We start from the raw sequence: 27,248 nt of genomic DNA, 5'->3' as shown, positions 1-27,248 counted from the left end.
CAAATACACAATGCTGTCAGGCATTTCTGCGCACTTATGGTTTCCGTCTCCAATATTGAAGCAAAAAGCATACCGAATTCGACGGATTGGCAAAAATAAAATACAGCAATGCTCACCATTTGAAAAGAGGCAATTGTCACCAGAATATTCTGTTCAAATTAATATTAGTTTTGGTCACAGGGGATACCACCCCCATGGTTTCCTAAGTTGCGTTATGTTGGCCTATTCTGCACAAAGCATTGAAAACGTGTAATGTTTATTCATCGAGCTAAAGAAATGAAAAAAATTACTTTGGACTGTTTCTGTCAGCAGTTCAGTCTAGTAATTAGGTCAGGTTTATAATTATTTTTACAAAATTTAAGGTAAAAATGCCAATAAATGGCAAGAGATATTAAGCAAACTAAACTGATCTTGTAAAAAAGTTAGTAGAGTTCAATGTTTTATAAAACATAAGCTATTATGCGGAAAAGAAACAACAATGAATAGGATGTAATGTGTTTACAATGTCTTATTGATGGTGAAAAAATTACCAAAGAATTTAGAAACAGCTGGGGAATTTCTTGAGAATTTATGTTTTAGCGGCAAGTTGACAAGCTGGGCAGCAGCCGATTTTGTACATGTGGGACAACTTCTTTAAAAACTGGAAACTTGGATTAAAATGCAGTATTGTTTTAAAGTGTACATTTCCCTCTTTTATATAATGTATTTATTTGTATGATTCTAAAAGATACATAGTAAATCAGATTTTCTGGTTTACCGGTTCCAGAAGGTCATGGAGTGGGTCTTCATGTTTACATTTAAAAATCACATTTTCATATGCATTTCGAGTCAAAATGTCGGATATTTGTGTACACTTTATGAATATCACTTTCCTTAATTAAAGTATGATCATTTTTTCCTGATACAAAATGGATTTCAAATCATTCAATGTTTGCATAAATGACGTATCATTGCGCAGAATTACCCAACAAAAAGAATTAGCAGACATGGTGGTAACTTCACATTTTGAAAAAAATCAGTTAATTGTTTTGTATTACTCCTTGATTTCTCTGCCGCCAAGAAAAATCCCACAGATTTCTCAACTGTATGATCTTTACATAGTCAACAATTTGTGTCTCCAACCACCGTATAAAAATGTGAAACCATTTTCAATTGGTCAAATAAAATGAATTTTGATAACGGTAGTGACCAAAAGAACTTATGCTCAGATTTGCATGCCTTTGAATTTTGTACCTCCCTTGCTTGATTTGATACAAAAGACATATTCAAAGTGATAAAACAACACAAGTCTCTTTTAATTGATTTTTTAATGCAACAAACACTTTCGCAAGCTGTTGACCAAAACAAAGCCAGAATGTAATTAGGTTCTCACAATAAAACTCATGGGTTTCGACGTAACAGTCAACTGACTCTTTTCATGTTTTCATAGAACAGAATATGTTGCAATTATAATGTTTACACTGAAACGGAATTAAAGGATTAGAATGTGACTTTCACATAGCAAGACATTTAATTGGTGTTTATTTCATTCTTTGTTGTCACCTGTTAGCATATACCTGAAGTTTTCATTGATTGCTATTTCACCAGACTGTTTATTTACAGTGTATTGACAACTATTTATCATAAAAAACTTACATAATATATGAAATCTTATTTAGAACTTGCAAATTTCACAGTATGGATTCTATCTTTACAGGCATTAATCATTATTTTTAATGATAAAACAAGCGATGTATCAAGGTTTAATTTGTGAATTCTTATCGTAAATTTTCACATTCATCATACATGTATTTTAAAGATATTTTCTTTGAGAAAAAAAATGGGAGCCACCATGCCGGTCACACAATTATAAGCAGGACTGCAAGTTATCCGGGCGCGAGTTATTGAGGGAGTGGTGTGTGTGTAAATATATATATATATATATATATATATATATATATATATATATATATATATATATATATATTTCTATACAGCTATGTACTTTGTGCATCCTTCAATGATCCGATTTTAGTCACACATGCTGTTCCAGTAGAGCATATACATTTTGAGACGTCCCCTCATACATCAAAATCCTTGTTACCTGTTGCATAAAATTTATACCATCTTCTAATATGATGTGAATTTTGAGGAATCAATGCACGAAGTTGTGTGTGTATTACAGTCGTGAGGTCACTTTCCAACAGCATGGTTGATTTGCATTGGTCAATCAATTATGATGCCCAACAATTCATGCTTTCTTTACCTGAATGCTTATATATGCCAAACTTTTATGTAAACAGTGTCACTGTACAAAGTAAAAGGAGAGAGCTAGAGAAGAGAGACAGGAAAGATAGAGTGGGACTTTTAAAGATCAAGCCCTTAGAATAGAGAATAAAAGATTGAAAATGAATGAGGTTACAGATCAAAATAATTTAAAAAATAGTTCATGTACAAAATTTTAATGTACAGTTTGTAACAATGAATTCGAAATATAAGTTCTCATACGCAAATTAATTTTTACACACAAATAAATTTTATATAGATATTTTGATTTAGAAAAGAAAACTTTTAATTTCAAAGAATATAATTTGCTCACATTGTATGGTCAACAAACAGGCTGAGTCTTAGGAATTTATAAAACTTTTAAAATGATCAAGAAACACCTATTTGGTTGTAATTACAGGTATATTTCTGCACTTAAAACAGAATATGTAAATTGGGCTGGAGTATAATGGTTTTTGACATATCACACTGACATAGTAAGTAGAAAAAAATATTAAATAAGTCTGTCCTGAATTTGTATCTTCTTTTGATTTTTGTTTTTTTCGTTTAAGTCCCTATTGCTAAAGTGAGTCGAAGCCCTTGCAAGAAGATGTTATTAATGTTCCTCACAGACAGTACTCTTTTAGAATTTATCCACTGCCGTCAGGCTGTTTCTACCCTGGGTTATATAAACCTTCAAATGAAACATCACTTGACCATTTCCATCAAGTCGAAAAATAACCTTTATTTATAGTTGTTGGAACACACATAAATTTGGTGAGTATGTGGACACCTCACCTATGGTGGTCTGCAATAAATATATTCTGACACATAACGTCAATTATGCTATAATTGCGACTTTCGCTCCTCTGCCACATTGTGCCAAATGAACAAATGTAGCTCTGAAAATAATTCTCAATAGCAACGAATTACATCTTAGGTTTATTTCCTAACTTGATGGAAAAGGTCAAGAATGTTCCGATTGCTAATCCTTAGTACATCATTTCTTTACATTAGTATACAATCATGCTGACTGGATGCTACATCTCCTTTCAAAGAATGAAATTCAATTTTTTTTTGAAAAAGGAAAAAAGAACCAGACTGTGCATGGCAGATCAGATGTACGTGATTTTGACATCACTGATATACCCTGACACATGCTGCATGCTACCTTGTAACATCATAAGTACTTTGTTCTAGGATTGCAAGTAAGATGCATTCACAAATTTTCCCATTTTGCATTGAAATAAATGTAGAGAAAAGTTAGCAGCAAACACAATTTAAATTAAGTGTGATGCAGTGATCAAAGCATACAATTTTTTCTTCGTGGCATTTTAAAACCAGGTAGAGCGTGGTGGCATTGGTAATGTCCTATCCAAGGGAGGTAATTCACTAAGAATATGGATGTTATGTTGAAAAGTAACTGGCTGGAGTAGGAGGAGTTGTGGCAACAACAACATAAAAGCTCCTCTATATTTAAAAACACTTATGAATCTTTAATATGTAAGTTGATACAACAGAGCTGACAATTTTCCTTTGCATACATACATATACTACCAAAAATATTTAATTAAATTCTCAGTAAATTTCAATAATTACTTTATCTCAATCTGGCATCCTTGAAACATTACACTATTTCATAATTATTCTACATGTTATTAACAAAGTTAGCAATGGAGTATGAGTAAAATAAACTGGTGCTTAGGAATTCTTTTGCCTTTTTTGAAAATCATTTAATTAATATGATCAACATCTACATGCACTATGATGAGTGTTGAGCAATTCTCAAACTTTTTTTGTTGCAGGCTACCATTAAAAGAACCAAAGAAGCCCTGTTAAAACTAAGTGGTGTTAGCTGAAATTAATTACCCCTGGTTACAACTAATTAGTTCATAGACACTTCTAGCTTTAAGACTTCCCTGGAATCTTATTATTAGTCATTACCAATACAGTAGTCCCCCTCTTGAACGGCCCCCCTGACCAGCGTCCACCCGCTCCTTACGGCCAGAATCCGTTGGCACCGACGAGTTTGTGTTCAAAAGTACCCCTCGTGAAAGGCCACCTGGCTAACGCGACCAGCGGCCAGCATATTAGTGCAATAATATAAAATTTACCCCTCACAAGCAGCCACATTTTATTTGAATATGTATCCAGAACCAGTATTTTATTCGTAACGTGTGTTAAGTAATCCGATTTCTGTTTGCCTGATGTCTGGTTTTCGTTACTGAAAGAAGTGTTGAGTAAAGTACATTTACCACTAAGGTTAATATTATATCATTTACGCCTCACGAGAAGCCAAATTTATTCCATAAAAACCGAGAAAGACTCAAATTTTAATCCAGACAAAAGGGTACGTACATGTAATCCAATTAGCCTTACTGCCGTGTTATCATAAGATGTCCAGTTTAGTCACTGATAATTGTTAAAATTACAATTATTGAACAGTAGTAACAGCTTAGAAGTGGCAGTATCGATGTACAATACCCAAGTTAGCAGGAAAATGGTTTGGTAGCCTTTATGGCTTCCCTTAGTAAGATGTTGAGCTTGTTCACTTTGATAATCAGTGGCTATTACTACCAACAATATTTGTCAAAATTACGAAAATCCTAACGGCCGCGAAGTCAAATCTGAGTGATGTTAATGGTACATATCGAAGCTGTTTTGGCTTCTCTCACTTAGTGTAAAGAAATGTATAAAAACAATAGGGTACCAGACTGCGACTAATGAATCACGTGACAAGATCACTTCCTATAAAAACACACGGCAATTTGTTTAGATGCATACAAAATTGTTTTATCAGTATTGTAGTTGGCAACATGAATAGTTTACTGCAAAAACATCAACATGTCATCGAGGAAAATAAAAATTCTCAGTTTAGAGGAGAAAGTGAAAGTAATTCAACTGACCGGGGTGGGGGTGGGGTGGTGTTCGTCGAGGATCCTTGCAGAAAACTAATGTCGGGAAGACTAAGATAAACAATATCGTGAAAGATAATGAAACAATTCTGCAGAAGTGGGAAGGTGGAATGGACAGAGAAAGGAAGATTGTCTGAGCCAGGAGACGTTTGTATCCTGATTTGAATGACAAGAAAAAGCAACAATTTTGTCAGTTGAATTGGGATATGACGACTTTACCGCAAGTAACGGATGGTTGCACAGATTTCAAGTGCGACACAATATTAAGTGTTCTGTCCTTAGTGGAGAATCAGCTGATGTTAATAATGAAGTTGTTGAAGATTGGAACAAAAGACTAAAAGATATATGCAGGAGATATGACAGCAGGGATATTTTTAATGTGACGAGACTGGTTTGTTTTTTAGACTGTTACCAACAAAGTGACAGATGATGTGAACTGTAACATAATTATAAAGACAGTTTTAAAACTATATCAATGGTTATTCACAGCATTCTTTTGAAAATGATGACACAGTTTGTTTTACATTTATTTCACATCATGCATGTGATTTTTTAATGAAAATATTAAATATTTAAAATTAAATGTACTTGTGACTTTCTTCATATGTATTTACTATTCGCATTTGTCATCCCCCTCTAGAAAGGCCACCCGCATTATAAGGCCACTTCACTGCTGCATTAGGGGTGGCCTTATAAGAGGGGGACTACTGTAATTCTTCTTTGTGAAATATTTGTATAACTTTGTTGTTAGAAAGCACAAATGTAGAACAGGTCATGATATAATGCTGTATCCAAATTGATTTAACATATGGTAACCTAAAGTCAGCATGTTAGGAACAAAATACTGTAGAAGCGCACTGGGTTCAACATATGGTAGCCTGGAATGTGTATGCTTACACCATGAGCTCCTGACAGAAGTAGTAACCCAGTGGATTCATCATATGGTAGCCATGAGACAACATGTTAGCCCCAAAAGTTCCATACACAAGATATAGTTGTAGCCAAATGGATTTAACATATACTAGCCCTCTTGCACTCCAGGCACAAGATATGGTATTAGCCCACAGGATTTATTAAGCATTAGCCAACAGCCAGTATGTTAGCCCTGAATTACAGGCATTAGATATTGTTGTAGCCCACTGGATTCATATGGTAGCCTCCTTATGTTCCAGGCTCAAGTTAAAGTAATAGCTTACTGGATTCATCTTGTGGTAGCCTACAGTCAGTATGTTAGCCCCCTTAAGTCCAGACAGAAGATATTATTGTAGCCCACTGGATTCATCATGTGGTAACCTTCTGAACTCTAGGCACAAGATATTGTTTTAACCCAAAGGATTCATCATTGGCAGCCTTCATCCAGCCATGTTAGCCCTCTCAACTCCAGGCAGAAGACTTAAGGGTGCAATGCGCTGAGTCAGACAAAGACCATAATTCCATCATATTTATTTGTAAACAGGTTAAAATCAAACCTGACTCAAAACTTTCTAAAATAAAGCTTCATATTAAACTTTGAATCCATGAAGCCTTTCAAATGTTACTGAGTGAAAAAAGAAATTAACGATGAAAGGCCAGGACAGATATAAATGGTTAACACCATATACCTCTCCACACATCTTAAGTTTGACCAAATATAAAGAAATCATTCATGGTATGTGTTAAATTGATAAATGGACTAATAGGTTGGATAGATATGACAATAGCTCATACTGTCTAATGGTAATTCAGACAGAATTTTAAAACTGACCATTACAGCTTGTGTACATGTAAGGCATCTGTATATTAATATGGTATATATTAACTGACCATTTAAATTAGGGGTCTATTTACCATCACAACCCAAGAGAAAATGACAATGTTCTGTTAATCCTTCTTTTATACCTAATACATGTATTTGTCTTTAAGCACTTACCTTCTACAATGGTGAGGCCTTTCAATTAATGAGAATTTCTGTCTGCAGGATTTAATGAAGCAGTTGGGTCGGGAGTCACTATTCTTCCAGTGTTTCTTTGTTATATCTGCAATAATGCAGAAAGTCTATGAACATAATCACACATTTTCAATCAATCAAGTAACTTCCATGGAAATACTTTATGTCATTAGGTTAATTTTTGAAAATATTATCATATTATTAGCGATATATTTTCAGCTGTTAATTATAATTTATTGCAACTGGGATGAAAACAAATAATATTATTAAACACTGAATTTATACATGTTATACAGTGTAAACTGTCCAGGTGTCAATCCAGTTTAGCACAACTGTTCTCATTACATAGCAGATCACATCTTTTCCATAACAAGATTGGCTGGCAGAACATAGTAACCTTGAATAAACAACAACTAATTAAATCTAGTAGTCAATGGGTGACATCTGTTGCTATGTCAATTAATTTTAAAAAATACCCTGACCTTTTTGCTCTAATTGCCCATCATAAACCCCCTCTGGGAGACTTATTTCAGAAGCTGAATTCAGCCAACTGCTTCTCTGTCCATCTGCCTCAGGATTCCAGTTAACATGAACATACTCAATCATTTTTCCTGTTAAAGCAAAGAAAAACACAAATTAATGTAAAAACTTGGTAATTCTTCAAAATTTACTTGGGAAGAATCTAAACAGTAATATTTTTACCAGCTGCAAGGCAAGACTGTACCTCAGAGAAGATAGCAGCATTTGGCCAAAAAGGAAACATGCGGTCAAATTTAGGTAAACTTATTTCTCCTCTTTGTTTTCATCCATAACATGGAACCTATTTCTCATTTTTAAAGAAGACAACAATAGTATTTTAGTTCTGCTAACATTTCCAGACTGATAGAAAGGCTTGAAAATGACAACAATTATTTGAGTCACTTCACAAATGTCATCTGAAATAAGCAATGTTGTAAAATCTGCCACATATAGCTCATTCACTCAAGATCCCCTGTATACAGCTTAATTGTACAAGATGCCTATATACAGCTGAATCAATACATGCATCTCACTCATACAAGATCTCCTATACACAGCTCAATCATATAAGATCCCCTATATACAGCTCAATCATTATATACAGTTCTATCATAAAGGCTCTCGAACATACAGCTCAGTCTTACAAGATCCCCTATACAGCTCAATAATTATATACAGCTCAATCTTACAAGATCCCCTATACAGCTCAGTCTTGTAAGAAACCACGAATTTGATTGTAAACTCCTCTATATACAGCTGAATGAAGTAAACTCGCCTATAAACAGCTGAACAATGAAAGCTCCCCTATACACAGGTCAATGATGTAAGCTCCCCTATATTTTGACATTTTTTTTACCAAAAAATTCTCAGTACACTGTAAACATAAATCTTTGATAAACATTTCTGTCAACAAAAATGTCACTGGTTGCAACACTTTAGGAAATAAATAGTAAAGAAATAAGTTTTGTCAAGTGAAAATCTCTTTTAGCTTTATATTTTAATTAAATTTTAGTGTAAAAATCATTAATGATAGATGCCCTCTTGTAATAAAACATGAAAAATGTGAATATACCATCAGTCATGTATGCTGGCATTTCTGTAAGAACCTATTTAAAAATAACATGTTAAGATCAGATATGTATAGGACAATGCATGTGTGTGTGTGTGTGTGTGTGTGTGTGTGTGTGTGTGATTTAGATTTTTAATGTAGTTTTAACAATTTTCCAGTCATATTGCTACAATGTCTGGAGTGTGGCAGTTTAAAGTGATGCCAGACATGTATCATGATGTCCCACAGTCACATTATCCTGACATCAGGCCAACCAGTCCTAACACTAACCTAATGCTGAGCGCTTAGCAAGGCAGCTGTTAGTACCATTTTTTGAAGTCTTTGGTATGACTTGGCTGGGATTCGAACCCACAACCTCCTGCATCCTGGGCAGACACTCTAACCACTAGGCCACTGGAGCAGTCCTTGGGACAATGCTATATTGTGGAATTCAAAATATGTCAAAAAGAAGTTAAGCATATAATATAATATTTAAAGAACTGAATGATGTATAATAATATTAAGATCATAAACCTGAAATCTTACTTATGGACTGTTGCAGCAAAGTTCAAAAGTGAGTGCTCATCTTAAGAAAATCCCTGTTTCCAAAAACAGACGCACCCACATAACATGTATGTTACCATATCTGTTCCTTGCTGCATACTGATCTCTCAATATGCAGTTCAAAAGTCATACAGTTCAAGTTCATCCATAACATCAGAAACAACTACTTTTTGTCTGGGAATGGATGACCACAATGGTGTGAGAACTCCTGTGCATGTGCTTTCATGTACATGTTGTAGGGGTTGTTTGAATCCAGGTTAGAAATGATTTCAACTGAAATTTTCTACTAAGTTGTCAAACTAACAAGAATATCTTGTTTACATGGCTGCTATTTAAGTATTTTTTACTTATTTATAATTAGTGGCCGAGTGGTCTAAAGTGCTCTCCATTATGGATCACTGCCATTTCTTCTCTGTCTGCGTGGGTTCGAGTCTCGGATTCAGACAATGTGGGTATGTGAGAAAGCTTGCCAGTAGCTTCTCGTGGGTCACTGGTTCTTTCTGGGGTTTTCCCTGGTTCTTCCTCCACCATTAATACTGGCTGCCATGTATTGCCTATCGTGTGCTGAAAAATGGCGTTAAATCCTACAACAACAACAACAACAACTTATTTATAATTACAATACTGAATTGGGGGTACCTCTCGTTGTTAAAATAATTACAATACTGTAATGGGGATACCTCTAGGAGTTAAAATAATTACAATATTGTAATGGGGGTACCTCTAGAAGTTAAAATAATTACACTGTAAAGTTTATCTTTTGAAGTCATATGGCCAAAATATTTGCATAATCTCTTCATCCAAACATGCACCTTAATTATGAATACACAGCATATGAATACATAATACATTCATACACTTACAAAATTTGTTTATAATATTCATATAACACAGACTACCCATCCCCACATAATCAATATCAAAATCTTACGTCTTATATTGCAGGGCTAACGTTTTGTCTGTGTACTTAAATATACTTCAAGATAATTTTTAAAATTCATATCTGTGAGCAGGTATGATGGTGCAGCTTGAACAAAGTTGGGGTACCAATATTAGTACTAATCTGTGAGAGATCCACATGTAGTCCTACAATGTAATACACCTCACCTGGTATTTATGTATTTGGGTCGCACACAAAAACATAATTATCAGGTGAGGTGTTTCACATTAATTTGTAGGACTAATCCATACCAAGAAGAAACTAGCAAGTTGCTCACATCTCTTTAAAAGAAGAAGAAGGAGAAGAAAATTCTGACATTATTGGGCACAGACTGTACATCGCTATTGGGCTTTTCTGCACACATAAGGTTTCCATCACTAATATTGATGCAAATGCATATTGAATTTGAAATATTGACAAAAATAAAATACTGCAATACTTGAAAAGAGGGTAATTGTCACCAGAATATTAATCTTGGTCACATGGGATACCACCCGTGTTTTCATGACTTGCGATATGCATGACCATTCTGGGTATAGTTTTTAAAAGATATTTTTATGCATTGGGTTAAGGAAATGAAATACATTACTTTGGACTCTTTCTGTCAGCATTTCAGTCAAGTAATTAGGCCATTTTTATAACTGGTTTTACAAAATTCAATGTAACAGTACCACTAAATGGCATGAGATATTAAGCAAACTAGACTGATCTTGAGAAAAAATTAGTAAAAGTTCAACATTTTAAAAAAAAATAAGCTATTATGTCGAAGAGAAACAACAATGAATAAGATGTAATGTGTTTACAATGCCTTGTTTATGGGGAAAAAATTTACAAAAGAATTTAGAGACAAACTATAGGGGGGAAATTTCTTAAGAATCCCATTCTAGACACTGGCAAGCTGACATAATGGATAGCAGACAATCAAGTTCATGTGGGACAACTTATTGCAAAATCAGAAACTTGGATTAAAATGCAGTATTGTTCTAAGGTAAACATTTCCATCTATTAAATAATGTATTTATTTGTATGATTCTAAACGATAAATATTAAATAGGTTTTTCTGAGTTACAGGTTCAAGAAGGTAATGGAATGGGTCTTCATGTTGACATTCAGAAATCACATTTTCATATGCATTTAGAGTATAGAAAAGTGTCATATTTTTGTGCACTTTATGAATATAACTTTCCTTAAAGGACGATCGTTCTTTCTCGATACAAATTGGATTTTCGACCAAATATAACACGTGATCCAATGTTTACAGAAATGACGTATCGATGCGCAGAATTACCCGACGCGCAGAACTGGCTGACATCGTGGTAAATTTGATAATTTAATAAAAGTAAGAAAAACAATTTGTTGGCCTACATGAAAAACTTCTTAAGAAGTGAGCCGAGTGGGCAGTAGCCTCACCGAAAATTTGGAGCAATATGTCAAATTAAGTACAACATTCTTTGTACTGATTATCGCTTGGTGAACCATAAACTTCTTCTAAAACTAATTTTTTAATGCCAGTGAAAGGACACTTAGAAAAGAATCTTCTATCTTTTACCAGTTTATGCATAACGAATGCTCATGTGATTACATTCCTTTTATATCTTCTTCACTAAAGACTTCTTACTCATAATATCGAAAAATCAAACAATTCTGAGATCTCTCGACCTGAACTTAGTCATTTTGAAATTAGGCAAGAGCAGAAGTTTCACACATGCAATTTTGTTTTCTTCAGAAAAATGTGAACAAAATATTATAGTAGCATAACCTGTTGAATTAAATATATAAAAAAATCAGTTGAAACTTAAAGCGACAATACTGGTTATACTTGTGTTCGCCCACCCTCCCGTTTCTGTGTACCCACTACCTATTCTAAAAAGAGAAGTATCAAGGACATTAAAAAAAATAATACCCTGAAGTTAGCCATTTCATTCATCAATTTACATACAGTTTCTAACCTGACTGTCGCCAGGGATCCCAAACACTGTCAGGATGTGGCCGTATCGAATCAAACGGTTTTTTTACCTGTGGATCCCACCGACTCAAGCGTTTAACTATCTTAGCTATTGTCTTTGAGGTGTCCCCCCCCCCCCACCCCAGCGGCGTCGCTAGGGTTGGTGTCACCCAGTGCGGTAAACTCATGGTGTCACCCCTCCAGACAAGACCGAGCAGTGTGTGCTCTGTAAAATTTGCAATTTTTCATTTTGGTGTCACCCCTCTCAGATGGTGTCACCCGGTGCGGTCCGCACCACCTGCACCCCACCCACCCATCCCCCGTCAGAAAGTTTGTAATGGATTTTATATGTGCACGTCTCCCCAAAGGTCTGTATTTGTGGCTTTCATAGCTATAAAAAAAACCCAACAAATCAAGCAGAATTTTACTGGGCTTTCTCTTGTTTTTCTATGAAAAAAAATGACAGGTTTGTACTCATTCGGGTTCCCGTTCTCGGGTCCCCTATATTTGTATTATCTCCCGGGTCTAAAAAGAGATATAAAAGGTTTTACTCCCTTCCTCAGACGATTTTGCCTATAGCTCGTTTCATCCCCATTTTTTCCCTGTTGTGATCTTCGTCAGAGATCATACGTTCCACATTTTTCATCAATTTACAGTTTCTAACCTGTCACCAAGGGGTCCCAAACACTGAATGCTTGTGGCAGTTTCGAATCAAACGGGAGGTTTTTTTTAGCAAACCGGTCACCATAATTGCGTGGGAGAGTCTGTTTTCAAGCGATCTATGGATTAATCGTCTCACAACAGAGTCGGCAAATAACGTTCTCCGTAGTTAATGGGGTATACCGTAGGGTCAATGGGACTTCCATACTAAAAAGGTAACAAGGAATATAGGGTCAGTGGGAATTTAACATGGGGATGACACTTGGGGGTCAATGGAAAATTAGCATGGGTGACGTCAAGGTACTGGACACGAAAAATGGCAACATTGTAATAGTGGCTGACCTTAATCGGGCAGAACTTAGTAACAGTAATCGAGTTGACCCCACTTCTCACTTATTTCGTACATTTCTAACAGTTGGTATCCAAGTTCCAGAGCTCAAAACAATTCCACACTGACCCACATTCCTATCCGAGTGCCTTCTTTCTGAGTGTGTTGACAAGATTGGTCTTGGTTACAAGTTTCGGCACAAGGACGGCACAAAGGAAACATCAGTTTTCCTTGGCATTGGTAAAGTAAGACTGGATGATACAAGTCGGTAGGAGGGAAGCAACAGAGAGGGTGAACAGACCAAATTATCCGAGCAAAAACCATCTTTTATCAAAAAAACATCCGTGCTCGTTCATATAGGTCATACCACGTCTACAATTATTGTTTGTCCCAAACAAGATTGTAGACGAACCCTCTCTGCTGCTATTCATGTTGTAAAAGAAATTTTTACCACCATATCAAGTTTGATGAATATTTCTCAACACGTTCTTTTTGTTGTTTCTCCTCATCTGTTTCATCTTTATTTGTTTCATCTTTATTTGTATTATTCTTCAGGTAATATTCAAGTTCTGTTGGTGGTTTTTCTACTTTTGGGTTTATTCTTTTTCTTTTTCTGTAATACGCCATCAGACTTCTGTATCGATCTCCATCGCAATTTTTGCAAATCTGATATAATCCTCTAACGCCCTTGTTACATCCAACACAATGTCGTGAACCAGCATGAGAATTTTTTGATAAAATATAATTATGTCTCCTGCAATATTCTCCATGGCACCTTTTGTTGCATTTATCTGTTGTTCCTTGAATCAACCACGTATAATTGTGCATATATTAATGATATCTGTTTAATTAAATTTATTAATTTATCCAAATATTTTATCAAGATCCACACGATATCTTGTTCTTGGATCATGTAAATTTATCGTTATAAATCCATGTGCAACTTGAGCTCGTGAAAAGAAATTTCTGAATTTATTATAATCCATGTCACCACCACACCAAGTTTGATGAATATTTCGCAGCGTATGTGTGTCTACGCCATTAAACACAACTAAAATATTACAGTCATCTCTGATCACTTTTGGAATTTGTGTGTATCGTTGAGTAACATAAATGACATCTGTATTTTTATGTCTGCCACGAGAAAATATTCTGGCTGGATTGGATTGTTTGTCTAGCATCACATCGTCGTCTACAACTAAATTATTAATAAACCCATCAAGATCATCTACGGACGGTGCTTCTTCGATATCTGTTATAAAATTAATAATATTTTCACCGTCATTTATTAATCTTGCATTTTCGTTAAAATCTTTTAATACTTCATAACACCTCTGATCATCAACGGATGGTGCTACCAAATAGAATTTGTCCCATTTCAACCATCTCATTATCAAATTAAGTAGTAATTGCGTCTTACCCGATCCAGATGGTCCTATGATAATCATTTTGATGGAATTTGGTAACGCAGGGTGGTGTTTAACTGGCTGTCGTCGCCGAGTTTCTGAGAAATCAATTATATCCATGTATTTTATATCATGAATCTATATTGTTTACGTTGCAGATCCAAAACTCCAACTACTGATCTAGCTACGGTTACAACAAAAAATAAAAAAATAGCGTATGGTGGAAAATGTTCTGCATGCGGTAGAAAGAAATTTTCGTTTTTACCTAATAAGCGCGGTGGTGATATTGCTAATTTGATGTCAAAGTTTCCAGATACTCCATGGGCTAAATACCCAGGAGAAAAACATCTACCAGGATATAATTATTGCGGTCCTGGTACCAGACTTGATATTAGACTTGATAATCAGGATCAACCAAAACCAGGCGAGGAACCAATAAACACTATTGATCGAGCTTGTCACGCTCATGATGTTGCGTATAAAAGTAAAAATCTACAAGACAGGCATATTGCAGATGTGAAATTAATTCACGCGCTAGAATCCATAAAAAATAAAAATATCAAAGAAAAATTAGCTAATTGGTTAGTAAGATCTGCGATGAAAGGTAAATTAGCGCTTGGGGCTGGTAATATATAATGGAATCAATATATTATAGTCCAAGAGGATACTGGAGAGGCTGAGCAGCAATTAGTAAACTTGCTGATGCAGCAGCGGTTAAACATTCTATTACTAAAGCGTGGTTATCCAAACAAGCAATATGGCAAATTTACCTACCGCGTCCTAAGAAAATTCAGTACGCGTATTTCGATGTTAATGTTCCTAATGAAGTTCATCAAGCAGATATTTTATTTTTACCACAATGATACTGTACGTAGAAAAACATACAAATACGCGTTAACTGTTGTTGATGTTGCAAGTAGATATAAAGATGCAGAACCGCTATCAACGAAAACAGCATCTGAAGTAGCCGATGCGTTTAAACGAATTTATCAACGAGGACCATTACGATGGCCAAATCTATTACAAGTTGATCCTAGCAAGGAATTTCTTGGTCCAGTATCTTCGTTGATGAAGCAACATAATACCAAAATACGACGAGGGCATACTGCAATTCATCGTGATCAGGCAATTGTTGAACACTCGCTGAGCGGTTATTTGGATATCAATACGCAAAAGAATTTATTCAGGATACGAGATCTCGTGAATGGGTTGCAAGATTACCAAGCGTGATAGCAGCGATAAAAAACGAGATCACTCGAACGACCAACATGAAACCCATTAATGCAATTACAAAAAAAAAATATACCAATACAACGACGTGATTTAACACAGCCAGTGCTAGGTAATATCACTGTCAGGTATTTATACGAGCCCGGTGAACTCGAAGGTGGTAAAAAAAGAGCGACTGATCCTATTTGGAGTGTTACCACACACAAAATATCCACAATTACAAGATCCCCAGGTAGACCCGCAATCTACAGATTAGATTCGGCTGCTCCTCAGCGTGGATTTGTACGTGAACAATTACAAGTAATTCCCGAGGATACACAACTACCACCGCGATCACTTAACCAGCGCCGCGACGTCGATTACACTCGAGACAGGTCAACATCACATTTTCTCGTGTATGACCGCGACTAGTATCTTTTCTCTCTATCTTTTCTCTCTACGGTAAATTGTCTTGAATCATTATTCGAGTACCTCCATAGTATTATACAATTACAACTTGCGCAATTATTATTCTGCTGATGTTTTAACTCAATAATAAATTCAACATCAAGATCAAAGTCGCGTTTATTTTTTTTATCAGATTGCTTGTATTCTGTTAATTTTTTTCTTATTATATCACTGTTGATGATGATGCTGTTTTCATTAACGATTTCAGGAATTATAATTCTCCGTAGCTGAGATATTTTTTTAACCCTTCATACCGCTAAATAAACTAAATTTGACCACTCAATACGATCGTCCACAATCCAGACTCGTGTATCAGAAATAGTTAAACCCTGAGATGAGTGGATCGTCATAGCGTATCCCAACACCCATGGAGATTTGTTAGCGCGTAATGCATCTTCGACAACACTGATATCAACAGCGACAATATCATTTAATACGAGATTTTGTTTTCTCAGTCTGCCCTGGAATATCAACATTAATATTCTGTTTTCGTGTATCTGATGGTCTATAACATAACTGGACGGGCAATTCTGAGTATTTTTCTTTATGTAGCTGAAATAACTGCCGTTGTAAAGCATCTCTGATTTTTTCCTGCTTGCTACTATTAAATCGTTGGGTCTCCATAAATTCAGAAAATCGTTCATTGAGGTCTCTGAGATCACTCCGCGTATTATTTCACACTGAATTTTGTTTGATTGTTATCTGATTAATTTTTTAAACTCCTTTAAATTTTCGTCAAGAGCTCTATGATCATCATCTATTTCTTCCTAATAATCAAAGAAATTTTTTAACCAATCATGTGAAGATGGTCCAACAAAAGGCGGCGGCTGACCATGATCGCCACACATTATTATAGCGGTATTTTTCGTCAACAACCAATCAAGAAACGTTTTTAATGTATCCAATGACACCGTACATATCTCGTCCCAAATAATTATTTTAGGTATATATTTTTCTCCCATTCGTTCAGGAGTCCATGTATTCCCGCGCCACCGAAAGAAACTATGATACGTGCATGATTGTACTTACCGTTGTTTCATCTCTCGTGCAAGTCTATGTGTGGGTGTCAGCACGATCATATCTGAATTTCTGAAAACATTAATTGCTCGAGTCGTCTTGCCGCATCCACCAGGTCCATTGAGATATACTGTCTTATATCTAGTTATTGGATCACTCACTGACGGCGCTTTCGACATTTCTGATATTTTATTACACTTACGATAAAATTCTCTCATCGGAACATCTGCTGATTCTGTATATCGGTGTAATATTTCATTTTTTATTCTCCACGAGCTCCATCGTTCATCATTACTTGTAAATTACATAACAGACTCTAAATATTTACTCGAAATATAAAACGAATGTGTTGAGACCCTGACTGCGGTCTCAGGAAATCTATTAATCATCGATAATAAATTTATAGAAACATAAGCCAACATAGAAGATCTTAGATGAGTATACTGTGGGGAGACATCATTTATGTAACTAACGATCGTACCCAATTTTGTTCCGTCGGATAAATAAACACTTTCTCGATTTACAAATATATCTCTCTGTTGTATCAGCAATTATAAAATCGTATGCGGCATCATCTAGAATTAATCGTGCGTAATGTCTTTTATGATCATATGCACCACCCTGAGTAAATTTACCTATAATTCTTCTCCGAGATCTTTTGCGGTTTTTTCGTTATTTTTAAGTTTAATCTCGAGAATTTTAGGAGCTTCTTTGACAATATCATCTTCGGAAACACCAGGACATTTTTCCTTAAATTCCTTAATGACTTCATCGAGACTGATAGAATCTGGCATGGGCAACCAAACTTCGGTCTGCGCGTGATATGATATAATTGCCTCACTGACAATCAACGATGTCAGTACTGCACAATCTAGCATATATCGTAATAAAACTATAGGCACCCAACGTTTTTCACAAAAATGTCTGCCAAACCAAACATAACAAATTTGGTGGAGATTTTCGTTAAACTCGAATGATTCAACACAAGCGAATCCAGTCAGATCAAAATCAGGTAATGGTCCATTAATTGCCACTCGCGTCATCTCGTTTGTAGGGTGACCAAATCTTTTAAAGTACACAGAACAATCTCCATATCCTATAAAACTTCCCGGATAACATGCAACCATATCAACCGAAATAACATCATTGTAATTATACTTGGTATTCCATAATCAACCATGTCCGTATTCGACACAACTTGCGCGTACGTCCTCGAGTAAATCAAATCGTGTTGGTTTCCATAAATTTTTTTCTCTAGCAAAATGAGCCGCAACAGATGGAACGGTAAAACAATTAGTTAGTAATTTGTATTTTCCGTGAAAACTTCTCCGCGAGATTTTTCATCTCGTTGTGGAGAGATTCTGTTCGATATATTTCACCGTTCGGTTTAACAAACTGATCAAATTCACCTTCCTCATCACTTTTAAATAATCATACCGATACAGGATCGGTTTTACTTATTTTGTTAATAAAATCAAACATACCTCCCCCAGAATTATCTGGTGGGTAAAATCTAACAGTTCGATCACGTGGAAATATTGTTACTGCGCTGGTCCATGCGTGCGCATTATGATCAATAATATTTATTGGAGCTCCTTTCGATTTATATTTTGATTCGTATAATATTTCTCTGGTTATCGTTAATATTGTTATTGGAAATTTTAATATTTTTCCTAATTCAGCAACATCTTTTATTGTAGCACCGGTATCCTTAACTGAATCAGCCCACGAGTTTATTTTTACACGTCTTAAATCAGTTAATCCGTTTTCACGCATCGGGTTTGTAAAGTGTTCTATTAAGCGTTCGGCTACACAATTTAACCTTGAAAATTTCATTGGTGCCAGTTAATCAACGCTGGGTTTTTTATTTATCTCATAGATTCCATAAATAACTGCTGTTACAGGGTACGCTCGCTCATAATACGGTTTATCAATACCAGTCAATAGACCCGGTCTGGATTATTTACTTAATATGACAGTTTTATTATTACCAAGGACAGGATCATATTAATCACGGATAATCCAACTATCTGTTTCTGTTAACACAATAAATTTTACTCTGCAGAAATATTTTTGATCGCCCTCGTACTCAGTGATGTAGTTAATAATAGTTGCCGCTCGTTTGTCATTCATTGTAGCATCAACAACGCTGTCTTTGCGAATAATCTTGAACGTTGACCATACATGAGATGCACCATCTGTGTAAAATTCTTTCTTGGCGTCATGAATTTTCGAGATCAAACTTTTATTTTTCGGATCAACCAAATCTCGTACTGGTAAGTCAGGAGATAATCTGTCGAGACTAAATTTATATTTAGAAGGCCTAGTTTGGGATAATTTCTCGAATTCGTTCATATAATCAAAACAAGTATTTAAATAAGGAATATTATATATACATGATGAATCAGTGTATTTGGCTCATGATCGGCTCAGTAAATAGCTGCAACAAATCCTGTAGAGGTGAATTTTGTTGGATGCACTTACAAAGTATACGGCGAGGAAGTCTAGGACCAATACCGTGTCTGCGATGTGGTGTAGGAGTGCGAAGAAAAACAGGTTTATGTGCAAATTGTGGTGCAAAACGGTTCAGAGAACTTAAGAGATATTATGACCAAAAAAAAATAACAGTGAAAGAGTTATAAAATCCGTGGAGGATTATATATCAAGATTTCAGATAAAAAATGATTTAAAAAAATAATATTATTGTATAATGGAGTTTGTGAGACATCCTGTCATAACAAACTACGAGGCAAATCGTAATGGTGTCATTAGACATTGCCAGAAAAAAGTACCGGTTGGTACTGTTACTAATACTGGTTATCTTAGATTTACTGTTGGGAAGAAAAGATATCTCTGTCATCGATTTACGTATGAGTGTTTCTTCGGAGTGATCAAAGATGGTCTTGTGATCGATCATATTGATTCAAATCCTCAGAACAACTCCTTATCCAATTTACAAGCTATCTCACCAAGTGAGAATAATACACCTGGTAATACTGGTAAATGTAAGACCGTTTCTAGAAGGATGGTTGAGTCTACAAATATGGAGACCAAAGAAAAAATAATATTTCAGTCCATGAGTGCTGCTGGTAAATATTTTGATATTTCCATGTCTTCAGTACAAAAAAGTCGCAGAAAATATAACCAGATCTGCTTTCTCAAAAAATATAAACAAAGAATCACCTTCCAATATTGTTAGTGAGATAAACTATCAACACTACCTCGAATTATATTTTTTAACTATTTTTTTAATTTGGGTCGCAGTAATTCCCCATATACTACTTATTTTTTTACTCATACGAAAGGGAGATTACTTCTGTATGTATATATTTATTCGTAGATTTCTGATTTTTATGGTCGTAATTAGTCAGCTTTAACCATTTACGTCGTAATTAATTACTCGTAGAAGTATATTTATGGTTTTTAAATATATAAAAGTATTTCCCATCATCCAACATAGCGGAGTTATTTTTAGATCTGTTACGAGAAATCGAGGCAGAACACGCAGTTTTAATGCAGATATTTACAATCTGTTTAGGAACCACTGTTATATAATACAAATCGATCTGTAGGTAATAATAATGCAGTGGTTGTATATAGACAAAACACGCTGTTTGAGTGAGATATTTACAATCTGTTACGAAAAACACGCTGTTTATATATTTACAGTCTATTCAGAAACCGCTGTTTATATATTTACAGTAAATTCAGAAACCGCCGTTTTAATATAGAAACCGCTGTTTTAATACAGAAACCGTTGTTATAATGCAGAAACCAATGTTTTAATGTAGAAACCGTTGTTTTAATGTAGAAATATGTACCGTAACTATATATTAATTTCTAAAACATATGTTTGTAAGAAGGTTCGATAGCTCCGCTAGTAACGTATTGGACTCTGACGCTCGCGGTCAAGGATCGAATCCACATGGCTGACAACTGTCGGTGGTACGCATAATTGCGATTTTATAATAATTGGGGGGCTCCGCCACCCCCCCCCCCCGCTCAGCAGAACCCTCCAACCACAATCACTGGTGGTTGATACATGTTTTGTATCACCCACGGGCTGATTATTGGGTGGGGGTTTTCTGCTGAGCGTACATTGTTTGTACTGTCCTTCATTCATTGTATGTTTGTACTGTCCTTCATTCATTGCATGTTTGTGCCGTCCTTCATTCATTGTTTGTTTGTGCCGTCCTTCATTCATTGTATATACTCATTCATTCATTGTATATACTCATTCATTCATTGTATATATTATAAATACTACGTGTTGTGTTCCGTGTATCCTCTAAACTTAGTAGAATGCGGTGGCAAGCTACAAGTTATGGGGTTGTAAATATGTAAATACTACGTGTTGTTTCGTGTGCCCGTTGAACTTGGTAGAATGCGGTGGCAAGCTGCGAGTTTAATGGGGATTGTCTTCACCCTTTTGGGCCTCTAGACCGTTGTCTGATGGGTTAGGGGCTCTCATAGGGGGTAGTGTTTCGCATGCCCGTTGAACTTGGTAGAATGCGGTAGCAAGCTACGAGTTCTGGGTTGTAAATATGTAAATACTATATGTTGTGCCGTCCTTCAAACATCCCTCCGAACTCGCTAAAACACTCGATAGGGGTTCCATAGGGATATATTTTTTATTTTAGAGATTTATATATTATATAATGAACCATGAAAATATCAAAGACATTATTTCTGCTATTAAAAATTAGAAGAAAAAGGAATTAATATACCTGATGATCTAAATCCTGAAAAAATAATATCTGATTTTGAAACGTTAGAAGAACTTAAAAATGAAAATAAGTATGTTCTATCATGTCAGTATAAGTTCATAAAGCGGATTCAGGCAGCTATGTTCCAGTCACTAGCTATGGTGAACGATGATCAAGTAAATGAATTTATTCCTCGTTCTGTTGCAGTAGAAAAGGTCAGATCGGGATTATCCAACGAGTACGAAACGAAAAAAAAAACAATCAGTACCCGCATAAGATACTTAAGAAAAATTATGTCAGCAGGTAACGAAGTTACAAGTTACCAAAGCAACCATTCTGAAATATAAAATCTGATTAATTGGCAAAATGTTAAGTACCAAACTACAAATCTGATTAATTGGTACCAACTACCCTATTAGAATTAACAAATTGATTGATTTACACGAATTTGAGTACCAACCACCCTATCAGAATTACAAATCTGATTAATTTAGACAAATTTGAGTACCAACCACCCCATCAAAATTACAAATCTGATGGATTGGTACCAAATCACTCTTTCAGAATAATAACAAAATATTTCAGAATAATAATAAAATATTTTTTTGTAGTATTTTTTTGGAAAACTGATTGATTGGCATACTTTTAAGTACCAACTACCCCATTAGAATTGCAAAATTGATTGATTGGCATAATTTTAAATACCAACCACCCCATCAAAATTAATAAACAGATTGATTGGCATAATTTTAAGTACCAACCCCCCCCCATCAAAATTAATAAATTGAATTGATTTGCATAAATAACAAAATATTTCAGAATAATAATAAAATATTTTTTGTAGTATTTTTGGAAAACTGATTGATTTGTATAATTTTAAGTACCAATTACCCCGTCAGAATTAACAAATTGATTGATTTACAGGAATTTGAGTACCAATCACCCCATCAGAATTAACAAATTGATTGATTTACACAAATTTGAGTACCAATTACCCCATCAGAATTAGCAAACTGATTGATTTGTATAAAAAAATAAAATATTTCAGAATAATATTTTTTGTAATATTTTTTGGAAAACTGATTGATTGGCATAATTTTAAGTACCAAGTACCCCATCAGAATTAATAAATTGATTGATTTGCACAAATTTGAGTACCATTTACCCCATCAGAATTAATAAATTGATTGATTTGCTTAAATTTGAGTACCAATTACCCCATCAGAATTAATAAATTGATTGATTTGCATAATTTTGAGTACCAATCACCCCATCAGATTGATTTGTATAAAAAAATAAAATATTTCAGAATAATTTTTTTGCAAAGCTGATTAATTTACCCATCAGAGTCGAATTCATCAAAAATAAAATATTTCAGAATAATAATAAATTGTTTCAGATTATACAAAACTGATTGATTTGCATAATTTACTCCATCAGTGATTAATTAACCCTATCAAACATACAATCTGATTAATCTGCATAAGCAATAAAATTTATTTATTTATTTAGAAATATTTTTTTAAGTTGATCGAGTTTAATACAGGAGTGTGCATAATTTAGAATCTGATCTCTGTTACAAATGATCGCGATAATATGTTCTCGACGGAGCTCATCTAACTGTTTTTGTGTTAATAAGAAATCCTCGTTTCCGTATTCATCAATAACTAAATTAACGTTAAATTGCTCTATGTTTGGAGGTTGTGAAAACGCTGTTCTGATGGCGTTTTCAAGTACTTCTTTGTCATGTATAAAAACCCTCACGTGCTGGTACATTATATAATATTTACCTGATTAATTAAGATTTCACATACAGATTTATTACGAGCTCTTCTCCACGTAGGTCAATTAAGCAATTAAGGTGGTCTATGAGCATAAAATTTATTCGTGTTAACACATTATTGTGACACCGCAAATACACAGGATTAGTTGGTTCTTGCACGATTAAACTTCCAGGGGATACTTGTGTTGTAAATGTGTATATAATATATCCCAGTTGAGCCTGATTTGATCTTCCGAGATCTATTTGATAGCTACCATCAATTACGTCACAAACCAGATTGACCACGATCGTGCTCGTTATATTAACGATTCCCGGAGATACGTGTCTGCCGCCGCCGTGTGGATCATTATTATATCTGAGAACAGTTGGAGATGGGGTTATTTTTTCCACGCATCGAGTATTTTAGGAAAGTTTTCATCAATAACATCATTGACAGATTTTTTAAACTCATCTACACTATACCGGGAAATTTAAAATTTGGTATATCGGCTTTTGTTAATTTATATTTATCTAACCATTTTTTTATTTGAAATTCTTCAGAAATTTTTGAATTAACCATCGCTTGAACTATTCGGTTGTTAAAATATTTCATATCTGATACAAGTTGATTTAATATTTCCACACGTGTGATGATTTTTTCACGTGATGACGCTGATATGTCAAAAATATGTTCGTTAAAATATTGATTTAGTTGATCTAGTTGTTTTTTTACATTCTTGATTGATTTCCTGAAAATATTTAATAATGTCATTTCGATAAAAACCTAATGTAGCTATTTCCCCGGAATTGTTAAAAATCCATACCTCCTCATCGTAATTGATAATGATAAATATGCTAAACAGTGATTTACTTTTTAATTTACGTAGTTGTTCCCGGTATGATGGATTAATTTCATGATATGATTGCCTATCCGTGACATAATCAGACTTTTTCGGTTCTGGTGGTATCGGTGTTATCGGTGGTGATATTTCAGGCCAACCTAATACGGATCTTATCGTAGACTGAAAAATATCACCGACGTAATCAGGAGAATGTATCTCAACCGCAGAAGATAGCGTCGGTTCATGAAAGTTAATTGATATTTTCGCTTCTTTTCCGGTTATTGATTTCATTCTACGCTGAATTTCCTCATTAAGTTCTTCATTCTCATAACTACCAGTCGGTATTCCAACATCTATCCAGTCAGGAGTACCATCTGGTTTGTTCTTGTCAGCAAATACAAGTGAATTATTTGCTGGTGTACCATTAAATGATTTTGATCTGATATTTGGCCAGCTGTAATATACCCGTAATTGAGCTAGTGCTATTTCCTTTACTGGAATTGCAGTAGGAAAGTTAATACTAAATTCAGGATTAGTTGAACTTACCGAGATCATCGTTATCTTTGGTGGAGTTGTATTAGTCACGATCTGCTGGAGTAATTCTGTCATTATTAGTACTTGTATCTTTAATACCGATACCTTCGTGATATATTTTCGTCATCATTGAAAATTCAAAATCAGATATGATTCCATCACTGAGACTTGCTGATAACAACGAGGACAATTTCGAGTATGCTACCGTCGTTGTGTGTAATTTTATTATGTAATCGGATAATTTTTCATTCATGCAGGTGCATATTTTTTTTGCAATGATATTGAAAACACCTGCAATAGTTGTTGCTGCTGAAATACAAATAGTTACGGCTACTGGTGCCATCATTGTCACCGCTGATAATATAACACCTGTTCCAGCAACAACAGCGGATACTGAATAAACAATCACATCAACGATAACTAATCGTCTTCGATATTTCTTCACTTTTACTGTATGCTGTTCGACTCGATCTTTTAATGCTGCCTGCCATTCACGCGCTTGATTCTACCTGTATTGTGCACCGTCCATATATTTTTATGCAGTAACCAATTGAGGTGTTTCAGCTACAAATTCCAAACACCACCAGGAAGATGTTGCGGTTAATTTCTTATCAGCTACTTCCAGAATAAAAATTTCTTCGGTTCCGCTATTTAATATAACAGATACAACCCCGGAAAACTTATCAGTTGAATGACGCCATGGATACGTTGTAAATATTTCAAATTTTGCAGCACTGAACACAGACAACCTGTACACGCCAGTGACTGTTGCAGTATATTTGATAGTTTTATTTTGCTGCGACCATGTTGCGAATCCCGATGATACTGTGTATACGATGTTAGTAATATGCCCGGGAGTTATTCCGGCTGAAATTTTAATCAAATTGGTTTTATTAACGATCTCAGGAATCTCCGCTACGATGTCTTGCTGTGTTTGTTTGATTGTGTCGATGTTCGTCTTGATATCAACGAGATTTATGTCAACGGAGTGCGGAGTGCCGAAGAATTTATCTATGGATTCGTCGGTTTTTTGAAAATTTCTTCGAAATCTTCCAAAAGCGCCCACGTGAACGTCATACTCGGCCCGCAACGTGGATAGTTTACTGTCTACGGTGTTGTAGTTGACATCAACGTATTTTTTTGTTGCTGCGTCTTCGTCGGATGTTGGATCTCATAACACTACTATCTTATTCCCGTTCATGCTGAGTTCACCTGTCATTGTGTCACCGGTATTTTTCACGCGATTAGCAACACTTTTTGCAATTTCATCTCTGATGGTTTTAAGCGACATACTTGAATCCCTGATTTTGCCGCTGTCAGTAAACACAGGGATATTATCCGTGACCGCACCGAGTACTCGTCGAACTATATCATTCTATCTGATGTTGCTCGTTTTTAGTTACCATATCGATCTTGAAAAATAACAACCTCATCTGGATCAACTCCAGCCAGGTTCATGATATCAGCAAGTTCATCTTTAGTCGCGTACTTTGACAGATCAAAGTCGCCGAACTTTTTCTCAACGCGTGAAGATCTTCTTCCGTAAATATCAACCATTATAATCTAAGACCTGTTTAAAACGCTTTACGCGTAACGAATCGGTTGCTTGTATAATCATGCACGACTTTATGTGGCGGTTTGGATAATTTTGATATAGCGTTAAATACATTAATTACTTCACGGCCGCATATTGGCGGATCTGTCATTGTTTGTGTGGGTAGCGTTGAATACCAAACTTGCGCGTGAAGTGGTGCGACATACTTGATAAATTCACGCGGTGGAGCTAACCCGTATGAATAAAAATAAACGATTCCACGTGGATCCACCGCGTATGATACCCAATGAGTACCAGGTCCTGAATTCGAGTCGAGATTAATAATACCTGTTTCGAGTTTGTTCGGTTGTTTCGGTAATTGATCTCGCATAAAAACACCTCTAAAGTTTTTATTTTTATTTTTAATCGTTTAGCAGCATCAAGTAAATCAAAATTTGATGCTGGAACATCTAACGTGGAAGCCTCAGACCTCTTCCCCAACGAGATCCCGGTAATCTTAGGCCGCGTCCCTTTTTTGTATCCACCATTTCCTGTTGCTTTCTTTAGAGCCATTTCAGCAGCTGTTCCAACAGCACCTAATGCGGCTGCTTTTGCTACAGCTGGAGCGGCAGCAACCATTAACGCTGGAATAACGGCGAAAAGTGGAAATATACCACCTG

At 35.3% G+C, this 27,248-nt stretch overlaps 1 protein-coding gene across 8 annotated transcripts in view; it reads right to left on the bottom strand.

Annotated features, from left to right (window-relative positions):
* Nucleotides 1–11,766, bottom strand: part of LOC149799296 (uncharacterized) — a 67,148-nt gene extending 55,382 nt beyond the window's left edge. For 7 of the 8 annotated variants that reach the window (XR_016421140.1, XR_016421142.1, XR_016421144.1 and 4 more), the window contains exons 1-3: nt 11,568–11,740; nt 7,569–7,697; nt 7,069–7,174 (exon numbers count right to left, since the gene is read on the bottom strand). Coding sequence is in view for 2 of the 8 variants with exons in the window: in XM_089958601.1 (XP_089814727.1) it covers nt 7,069–7,174; nt 7,569–7,692 (230 nt within the window). In the remaining 6 variants the exon portion in view is untranslated. Of the gene's footprint in view, nt 1–7,068; nt 7,175–7,568; nt 7,698–11,567 lie in introns of all 8 variants that reach the window. The other variant, XM_089958602.1, reaches the window with a different exon arrangement.
* Nucleotides 11,767–27,248: the final 15,482 nt, after the last annotated feature.

The sequence above is a fragment of the Sinohyriopsis cumingii genome, chromosome 5 (genome assembly GCF_028554795.1).
Source record: "Sinohyriopsis cumingii isolate HCF-2022 chromosome 5, ASM2855479v2, whole genome shotgun sequence".
NCBI classification, from domain to species: domain Eukaryota; kingdom Metazoa; phylum Mollusca; class Bivalvia; order Unionida; family Unionidae; genus Sinohyriopsis; species Sinohyriopsis cumingii.
Note: the sequence above shows the minus strand (reverse complement) of the source record. Positions and strands in the feature narration are given on the sequence as shown.